Source organism: Pecten maximus, chromosome 15 (assembly GCF_902652985.1).
Source record: "Pecten maximus chromosome 15, xPecMax1.1, whole genome shotgun sequence".
Lineage (NCBI taxonomy): Eukaryota > Metazoa > Mollusca > Bivalvia > Pectinida > Pectinidae > Pecten > Pecten maximus.
In genome coordinates, this window is record NC_047029.1 from 582281 (window position 1) to 593699 (window position 11419).

An 11419-nucleotide genomic window follows, 5' to 3' on the forward strand; every position below is an offset into this window, starting at 1 on the left:
AACTCGGTAACTGGAATGTAATGATTTACCTAGCCTCATCTTTCATTTAAGCAATGAACAGTGGTTTTAATTTTGTTATAGTCGATATGGCAGCAAGATGTATGGTGGGCAAATGGCATGGGAACCCGAAATGCCCACCATACATCTTGCTGCCATATCGACTATAACAACATTAAAACCATTGTTCAATACTTATATTTACATTGTCATACCATTTTCCTCAACTTTGAAAAAAACTAAACCAACACCAAAAAATCCCGCCTCTTTTAATGTCACATGACCCACTGGGTGTTATAGCTTGAGGCACTGGGTGTTATAGGCGTATGGTGGCAACTGCCTCTTAGCATTGTGTCAACTGGGAAATGCGGAGCAAATGTAAATATATATTGGTAATTCCACTGTTGCATTATGTGATGTAGAGTATTGGGCTGGAAACACTTATTCCATGCCATATCCTGCGATGAATCGTGAAGAACTGCATACTTTCAATTGAAAATTTGGAAAGCAGAAGAAAACAATGGAACATGTTTTTGAGACTTGCTTTTCTGTCCGTGGAAGCATGTCGCCGAAAGTATTCAAAACGGTTTTTTCGTCAAATTAACAGGATTATACCATTTAACACTCTCATTTGGAGATATTAAGACAAATGTTCACTGATCAGGCATTAGGATTTCCAGAGAAATAGCCATTCAAACAGTCACCAATACAAACCTGAAAGGAAAAGTGCATAATTAATCATTTCTCTTCTGTATATATGTTTAAACGGTAATTAATTGATAATTAGACGTATCTACGAATTAAGGTATCGTTACTTACTGGTGTTTTCCGACAAAAGATCAGAAATATTGACTACGTATATAAGATGGAAACACCATGTATATCTTCTTACTGCCAGGACATTGATTGTGCTGTTTACGAACTGTCACGACATACATAGTTAACTTATCAAAATAATACACGACCTTTTAACAATGCTCACTATTGAATATTGAATTAATTAATTCACTTATAATAATTATATTGATGAATTTCGGCCTACCTGTCGCAACAGTGGTTACATATGCATGTTCACATAAATATAGAGCAGAGAAACCAAACAGGTCAATGGACGTGATTATTGGTATCTTATCTTTATAGTCTAACACATTAAACATAAACTATTATATACATAAAATATATTACTTCATTTTAGAAATGAAGAAATATATTTCATAAACAATTCCATTAACCCGTCTTTTCGGTTCCTCTACTATGTGATTCAAACAGTTATTTACGGTGAATAAGTTTAAATGTTCCAATGAGAAATTCTAACAACTTACGTTATCCATTTCACCATGGAAACCGTCACGGTCCAGGCATTTACCAATTTTCAATGACTCTAATCCCACTTTCAGTTCGCCTGAAAATTAAAAGACTAGCACTAAATACAACTGTTTTATATTATTTATTATAAAGACATATTTTCACCCTTTCTGATTAGTTAAAATTGTGTCACGCGATTCCCAATAAAAAGTCATATTGACAATCCGTGAAAACAATAGCTGGAATAAAATCCTGATTGATTGGGTGCTTCTAAAATTAGATCAATTGTATATTACTTCCCCTTGGTATTATCCAACAGAGTTAAATACCTTGCATGCTTTTGAAACATTACAAGAAATAACTTTGATTGCTAGCATATAAAATTATCGTAAGAATTAGTGCAATGAATGCATTTTAATGTAATAGTTTACTTTTGATTGTGTGGTGTACAGATGTAATATTTACATCTGCTTAACAAATCAGGCTCTATCATTACATATACAAGTGTTACTCGCATTCATTACATTATTATTAAAAACAAAACAGACATTTATAATAAAGCTATTATATCTTTTTGATTTCGGCCAATGCTTGGTTGCATTAACCTGAAAATACTGTAATATCAACCTCAGACTTCGTCATCGGTCGATATTGTTTTCAGGTTAATAAATCCCTGCAGCGACCTGGTCGAAAGACTATAATTGAATGATATTAATCGAAAGTAAGAAAAAATGTATTCAATTAAAAAAAAAAGAATGGAAATATATATTATACAACAATTCACAGCTGTAAAATAAATGGCTGTAAATATCCTGTATAACATGTTATTAGGGAGATATCTACTACAAATCACAGCTGTAACATAAATGGTTGTAAATATATAGTGTAACATGTCATGAGGTAGATATCTACTACCAATCACAGCTGTAACATAAATGGCTGTAAATATCCTGTATAACATGTTATTAGGGAGATATCTACTACCAATCACAGCTGTAACATAAATGGCTGTAAATATCCTGTATAACATGTTATTAGGGAGATATCTACTACCAATCACAGCTGTAACATAAATGGCTGTAAATATCCTGTATAACATGTTATAAGGGAGATATCTACTACAAATCACAGCTGTAACATAAATGGCTGTAAATATCCTGTATAACATGTTATTAGGGAGATATCTACTACAAATCACAGCTGTAACATAAATGGCTGTAAATATCCTGTATAACATGTTATTAGGTAGATATCTACTACCAATCACAGCTGTAACATAAATGGCTGTAAATATCCTGTATAACATGTTATTAGGGAGATATCTACTACAAATCACAGCTGTAACATAAATGGCTGTAAATATGTAGTGTAACATGTCATGAGGGAGATATCAACTCCACAAATCACAGCTGTAACATAAACTGCTGTAGATATCCAGTATAACATGTAATAAGAGATATATTTAATGTATATCACCAATTTACTGTATAAAATAGAACATATCCATTATAACAAAACAAAACAAATACGGATATAGAACCGCCAAACACGTACCAGTAAGCTCCTTGGTATCAAACTGACTTTCTATGGACGCTCCTGTTTCGTAGTCAATAGTATTGGTGGAGGCTGTGAGTCTCTCTCCGTCAAACACCAGTTCCAGACCAGTCCACTGGTTAGGCTATCGGAAATATGAAAATTATTATTATCATTATTTTGTTTATCCTTTTTCATTGGTTACAAGCAGGTCACATGATCATATATTAAAACATTTACCTCTGCTTTTATGACAATGTTTACGTAAAAGTATATTGCACTGTAAATTTGAGTCTAATAACTTGTATCAACCTCGGTTAATATTTTACCTGGACGATATAACCATTTATCGATCTGATCAAAATGCTGTACCACACCATGCGCTTATCAAAATCATAAGGGATGCAGTTCTTTTCAAAGATTTGTGTAGGGTCAGATGTGGATATTTTGTTCAAAAATGTATTTTGATATTTTGACTTAGGACTATCACTGGCAGTCTCGAACTCACCTGAAAGGTATGCGCAATGCTAGCATTTCCATTATTCTTTGTTGTTCCCAAGAAAATCACATAATTTTGTCCCACAGATTTGTCGATAATAATGGCTAACGAGGGCGACAGCCGTGAACCTCTTGCTGATATCTCAGTTCGGCAGTTCGAGATGAGGACCTGTCGATCTTGTCCCTTTCCGGGTTTGGACTTAAACAACACCTTGATGGTTATCCTCTTTGAGAAGCGTTCGTTATACGAATACAATGGAATAGCCAGGTAAGAATCGCCATTAAAATGGCCACGCCCACCACTTATGGTGACATTGTTATAGTTCTCGACTTTTACGGGATTCATTTTCTGTTCAAAGTCTACACAGACTTCTGGTTTACATTCTGAAATAAAGAGAAATACATGTAGTTTTTTTATGATATTGTATTGTTCAAATAAGACTAGTCCTTGCAATAGAACTTATTCTATGGCAACTGCAAACAGAATGAAAACTGTAGAAAAAAGATAGTTTAAATGAACAAAGTAGATTTAGTTTTCCGATGTATGAATTACTTGTTATTGGCACGCTTGTTTTATAAGAGAATGTCTCTATGTTATTTGGAGAGAATGATACAATGGTAACTTGAGTATCAGCTCTGGTGTTGATACCTACACCAGGAGAGGTGACAGTCTCTATTTTGTCTATATTTAATACAAAATTCTTCATATTACTTCTAATACAGTTATTATAAATACTGAAAACTTACTTAATATGACACACTCAAAATTTAAGGCAAAGCCAAATCAAAACAGATTAGCGGAATGATGAATTAGCATACTAACAATGGTTGTCGTAGAAACCAAAGTAGATACACTACAATCAGCGCAATCATAATTTAGCAGAATGATTCCATTTCGAAAACCGCTAAAATGAGATTGCTTAAACATGCATGTTTACAGGAATTAGTTATCAAGATCTACTACAAAATCCAGATAGTTTGGCTTTGAATTAGCTCACACGAATTGATGGACAAGTAACAACTGTCACTAGTGCTATCAACAAAGGTTAACAGATTGAGTGAACAAGAACTTTACGGCAGAAGACGAGTTGCCTGTGAAGGTGTTTGCTTGGAACAATGGGGAAGTAATCCTAAACGATTGCACTATGTTTTCCTTCAGGAAGATTTGCTTTCTTAAGAATTATGTTCTATTTATAACACTAAAATCATGGTCTATTTATAACATTAACATCACAGTCTATTTAAAACGATAGAATCATGGTCTATTAATAACACTAAAATCATGGTCAATTTATAACACTAAAATCATAGTCAATTTAAAACAATAGAATCAAGGTCTATTTATAACGCTAAAAGCATAGTCTATCTAAAACACTTAAATAGTATTTGATTTTCCAGTCTGAATAGCAATCCCAAGTAAACATTTTAATGATGGGCAAAGTATTCACTGCAGATTTACGGAAACCGACATTCTATCAAAAGTAGCTGTGACTATGACCTTGACATTTTCTTTAAAAACTTAGATATCGAAAAAATATTAAAAGCTTAAGTTTAATTGGGCTATATGAACTGGCGTGGAAGCATTCACAGGAGTAACTGACGATTGCCGACGACAGCGACTCATGCATGTCCCCTTTACAGACAGACACCTCGCATGGGATTCTCGGAGTATTTCTGATAGTCATACCTCTGGGTAAAGTGTCGAGAACATCCTTTGTAGGAAAGTCACAGGTACATTTTTTGACACTAAACACCAGGTTCCCAGGGCAAGACATGATGTGGTCCTTGTTGGCATTACCAATTAACTGGAATTGTCCTGCACCAACCGCTTCAAGGGAGCAGCTAGCTAGAAATAATAAAACGTTAACATTGTATTGTAAACTTAGAAATAATTACATGAAAACATTCATATTGTAAACATGGAAATAATAAAATGAATTCATTACATGGCATACAGATACTAAAATGGGAAGTTCATTTCGGGAGCTTTTAAAGCATTGGCTATATACATCCAAGAAAACCAATTTTGTCAGTGTTTTCAAGAAAAAACAACAACTTGTCAGCGATTGTGAAATAAATTTGTTCAATATATTTTTTTTTCTTTTCATTTGCTTGATTTTTAATCATTTCCAGAAAACCTCTTTTAAAAATTGGGATATTTATCCAAGTATAGTATTTATAACTCTCCTATATCATATGTTAACAAGAAATATCTTTAAAAAAGATAAAAGACATAGTTTTCATGCTGGTGGTTATAATGTAAAACTGCCGGTGAAATAAATTAACGAATTAATTAATAAATGCACAGTTTCAGAACGGATAACAAAATTATATCAGTTTGAATAATTTTTGGTGATAATAAGACTGCATTCGTTTCAGGAATATGATTTTATTAATGTGTCATTTGAATAGATACATCCACTTATTCAGCTTGCATTCGATCTTAATTTTGTTTCGTCTTTAATTGCATATCTGCATTTTGCATTTACCACTACATTGACCAATCACATACGTACTTCATCTTTGACCAGTAACGCCACCTTTCGCGTCATATCCGGGGTCAAAAGAAAATTATACGGCTATGCCGAAAAACTTCATCAATGTAAAAGTTTGATGAAGCTTGAGGTAAACTGTACATATAATCCGACTAGAACCGCCGGGTTTGGATATAGCGGAGTCCAGGCCTGGAGGAGAATATTACTATATTGTTGTGAAATCGAGTGAGTTATCGTATCTGTATGACGTTATTGTCAAACAGAACAGCAACGACAGGAATATACGTCTGTATTGCTCTACGGGCCTAACCGATAACTGATGGCTAAAACATAGGTTATATAAAGGCACGAGGCCTTCCGGAAGATAACTTCCCGGAATCCTCGGAACCGTACGTAAAATACAATGCTGTTTCACAACAATATTACTCACGATTGGGTGACGGCTGATTTGTTGTCGCAGTGTTTTGCTGTATCTCGAGCTGAACAGCATCAACAGGGCAAGGCATGGTACACAAATCATCATCTACACAGGTCCCGTTCTTAAATCCTTGTCCGTCAGCACAACATATGGATTTGGACTTTTTATCATTGCATTCATAGAAGCTTCGACAATTGAGTTCGTTAGCGTATGAGGTGATGTCTGTGTTCTGACAGGGGTCAGGACATTCTGTCGTACAGTTACTGTCAGCCACACACTGGCCGGCTCTGTAGGAGAAATACTTGTCACAACACATTGGTATGGAGTGTCCACTGTCACACGACCAAAACGCACGACAGTTGTCGTTGAGACCATTGTCGTATGAGTTTAAGGTAGGATTCCGGCACAAGTCTGAAGCAGAATAATTGTAAATGAGTTATCTACTGATTTATCGCCTACACGACTCTGCGTATGTTTCATCTAACCGATCGTAGTCAGTGTTCTATTGGCTTTAGTTAGGTACTGGTTTACCGCTTACATGACTCTGCGTATGTTTCATCTAACCGATCGTAGTCAGTGTTCTATTGGCTTTAGTTAGGTACTGGTTTACCGCTTACACGACTCTGCGTATGTTTCATCTAACCGATCGTAGTCAGTGTTCTATTAGATTTAGTTAGGTACTGGTTTACCGCTTACACGACTCTGCGTATGTTTCATCTAACTGATCGTAGTCAGTGTTCTATTGGATTTAGTTAGGTACTGGTTTACCGCCTACACGACTCTGCGTATGTTTCATCTAACCGATCGTAGTCAGTGTTCTATTGGCTTTAGTTAGGTACTGGTTTACCGCCTACACGACTCTGCGTAGGTTTCATCTAACCGATCGTAGTCAGTGTTCTATTGGCTTTAGTTAGGTACTGGTTTACCGCTTACACGACTCTGCGTATGTTTCATCTAACTGATCGTAGTCAGTGTTCTATTGGATTTAGTTAGGTACTGGTTTACCGCCTACATGACTCTGCGTATGTTTCATCTAACCGATCGTAGTCTGTTTTTTATTGGCTTTAGTTAGGTACTGGTTTACCGCCTACATGACTCTGCGTATGTTTCATCTAACCGATCGTAGTCTGTTTTTTATTGGATTTAGTTAGGTACTGGTTTACCGCCTACATGACTCTGCGTATGTCTCATCTAACCGATCGTAGTCAGTGTTCTATTGGATTTAGTTAGGTATTGGTTTATCGCCTACATGACTCTGCCTATTGCTAGGTTTCATATCACCGACTAATACTATGTATTTCTTAGATAGATGATAATTCCATTGATATATGATTCATTTTACCTGTACACAAAGGAAATAAACATAATTTTCTGGAGAGAATGGTATTGTTATTAATTCATGATCGTGTTAATGTGTCCATCAAATCATGACAATTTATTGTTTATTGGAACCCATTATTTCTATGCTCCTTTTTTGTTGCGTGCCGAATGATTGTCTGTTTTTTTCCCTACCAGGTTCACATTTTGCACAATAATGATTGATTTCTTAAACAAAATCATTGAAAGAAAAAATGATTGATTTCTTGTTGAAATCGATTTCTTAATATAGTAGAGAGAAGAAAAATCCCACAATAACCGGAAGCTTATATATTTCCTGACTATCACGTGACTCAACCCTTACGGAAACTGTCATATTACCTGTATGACAATCCACCATGTGAGAAAATTGACACGTGTTGTCCCTATCCGACCAGAAGGTCCCGAAACCACAACGCATGATAAATGCTGTCCACTTCTCCGTTTGAACTAAACAGTGAATATATTTCCTGCAGTCAATTGGGTGTTTCAGGAAACACGAATTTCTCACTGTGATATCGGGGTTGCACTTTTTACAAATTTCTGGAAAAAATATAATCGTGTGTATTATCAAATCACATATTAAACTATTCGGTAACTGGGAACATAAAACGTGTTTTAACTCCAATATATATATAGAGGTATGTTAAAATGTACTTAAAATGTAGGAACTGCTTTGGGACGGTTATGTCGCTGTGATATAGTGGTATGTAAAACTTCAAATTATTAATTGTTGTTTTATTATTATACTTTAACAAAGTGTCGGGTCCCTGTGCTAACAACATCCAGATGACCGCCTGTTGATAAGTCGAGCGTTATATTATGATAAACCCCTTTCCTCGTTATGTATTGTAGTGTGACCATCATTTATTTCATTGAACAGTATTTCCATGAGTTTTTAAGAGGTATGGGTAAGCATTATTTTTTACATGAATATTGAGAGGAGTTACCGAAAAATCGACTGGGATATCGAAATTATCTAATATCTTGAGACAGGACATATTGATACATTATTAATCTACCTGGATCGTAAAGCTTCTCGATATCGGAGTTAACTTCCTCTACCGTGAGATATGGCCCAGAAAATAACGCATCGGTATCCTTGATACGGTTTGCGTCGACAGCTTCTGTGTTTACGTCACTTCCGGGAGTGTCAATGCTGTGCACTGGTGGTATTCCTGCGCCTTCCAAACTAGCGATAACACTGTTAACTCCTGTCTGTAAACCCATAGCTCCTGCCAAGTCACTTATAGCAACCGTGTCTCCTTGGTTACCAGATGGTATTACATCGCCTTGGTTAGTAGGGGCAACTACGTTGACTTGGCTATCGACGGGCACTGTGTCAACCTGGTTTCCACTTAGAACTGCGTCAATTGGGTCGATAGTTGGAACTGTGTCAACTTGGTTTGTGGCTGGATTAGAAGTCACATCACCGGGTATTGGTAGTTCAATGGTGTCATTAATAGAGTTGTCAAAAACACCGGCCGCTATGTCGAGCACTCCTTCACCACCGATGGCCGTATCGTTAGCTGGAGCGCTTCCTGAAAATATTTTTGACATATTGCTAATTAAACAGACTTTAAAATTTGTTACAGTCTACATGTATTTGGACCTTAATGTGTACAACACATTTTGATAGTTTTGGGGGCTAGATTGAAATGCGGTAAAATTGAACACCGCGGGGGTGTGGTTAATTTTTACAGTATAGAGATATATACGTCACGTGACGAAGTTCGCCCGCCTAGGTAGAGTTCATTATTTCGAGATTGTTAAATGACAAACATCATAAGCTATCGTGCCATATCTTACCTGTTACTGAAAGGATTACCGAAATACAAAGTAGCCGAAGTGTCAGGTGCATCTGGAAGGGAAAATAATGAGTTAAGTTTAAACGATGTGCATAATGATGAATTGTAAGCAGACTATGTCGTCCCCCTATTGTCTATGACGAGGAGACTTTTTCGTCCCCCTATTGTTTATGATGAGGAGACTATTTCGTCCTCCTATTGTGTATGACGCTATTACTGATTATATGTAGAGCAGAAAGTAAAATATGAGTTGATACCAAAAAGATTTCTGTTTTATCAAATGTCCCATAAAGCAGAACAACACAGATTTATACCTCGACTTTAGTAAATGACTCAGTACTTTGTTTGCCAACAAAAGAGCAAGATCGACCCTAAAACAAACCCGTAAATCAAACTTAAAATATATGATATGCATCTAACACTCACAAACTCTTGTAGTTAATCTACAACACCCGCAACGTAAACCTACGTCATATCACGGTAACGTCACGGTCTAGTTAATCTACAACACCCGCCACGTAAACCTACGTCATATCACGGTAACGTCACGCACTAGTTAATCTACAACACCCGCCACGTAAACCTACGTCATATCACGGTAACGTCACGGTCTAGTTAATCTACAACACCCGTCATGTCAACCTACGTCATATCACGGTAACGCCACGGTCTAGTTAATCTACAACACCCGCCACGTAAACCTACGTCATATCACGGTAACGTCACGGTCTAGTTAATCTACAACACCCGCCACGTACACCTACGTCATATCACGGTAACGTCACGCTCTAGTTAATCTACAACACCCGTCATGTCAACCTACGTCATATCACGGTAACGTCACGGTCTAGTTAATCTACAACACCCGCCACGTACACCTACGTCATATCACAGTAACGTCACGGTCTAGTTAATCTACAACACCAACCACGTAAACCTACGTCATATCACAGTAATGTCACGGTCTAGTTAATCTACAACACCAACCACGTAAACCTACGTCATGTCACTAATGTTCTGTTACGCTCTAGCTGGCAATGGTTCTATCTGCTCTGAATGGCAAACACTTGTTTTAAAGTGCTGTATATATTCCGATGATAACAATCATGAACATTTACATTTGGTGTACTGTATTTTTGTAACCACCTTCCCGCCCTCTGTAGATTTTATATTTAAACGATGACATAATGGCACGAGAAACAATATATAAACACACGCACACACCTCCGTAGATGAAGACATAGCGCGAGAAACCAGATATTAAAAAAAAAAAAAAAAAACAATAGAAAAACGAGAAAAAGTGTTGACCTAAAAGCGCGGCTGATCATTCTCCTAAATCAATAACTGTGCTCCGTACATTCAAAACCATGACACATGTTACAGTACACGTAGTGACCTCAATCAGTGTATCAATAATAAACATGTCTTATACCGAATCTTAACCATATGTTTGTCTGTATAGTGCTTTCATTCAACAATGATTTTGACATCATAGTATATACAGTTAAGATTCACTGTATGAATACATTGCGATGAACAATGATTTAAAACTGATTGGTTTAGCATATTTAGATCTCTCGCTCTATCATTCATATTTTTACAAAAACAATAACGAAAAATCGTGGAAAACTAGCATTCTTATGTTTATTCACCACACCAAAACGGCGGAAACTTTGAATCACCGCTCTAAATCAGCGGGAAAACGTTACATTAAACATAATCTATCATGGCGGACCTGAATGTCCATCGCGATCCCAGCAACAGGTTTCTCTCTCCTGCAAAGCTCGCTGTTGGATTAACGATCTCTCATCGTTTTGCTCCCTCAGTATTTCATAATCTCCACGCAATATTTGAATGAAATGTAGGATTTTTTCCGAGTATATCTATCTAATCAACGTTCAAGTTTCGTGTTATGGTTTTTATATATTTCCTAGTTCTCCAAGAAAATAAATCTGTCTGTTGACAAATGCATTTTTTCATCCCAGCGACAATGGATGAATTGTTTTCAT

General features: G+C 36.3%; 1 protein-coding gene across 1 annotated transcript; it reads right to left on the bottom strand.

The window, feature by feature from the left end:
* Window positions 1–297: 297 nt before the first annotated feature.
* Window positions 298–6902, bottom strand: LOC117343564 (protein PIF-like). The gene is made up of 6 exons (XM_033905985.1): window positions 6259–6902; window positions 5021–5179; window positions 3344–3717; window positions 2857–2980; window positions 1320–1399; window positions 298–711 (listed from the first exon to the last, which is right to left on the bottom strand). The coding sequence occupies exons 1-6, from the start codon at window positions 6560–6562 to the stop codon at window positions 658–660; spliced, it is 1095 nt and encodes a 364-aa protein (XP_033761876.1). The 5' UTR covers window positions 6563–6902; the 3' UTR covers window positions 298–657.
* Between the last annotated feature and the right edge of the window lie 4517 nt (window positions 6903–11419).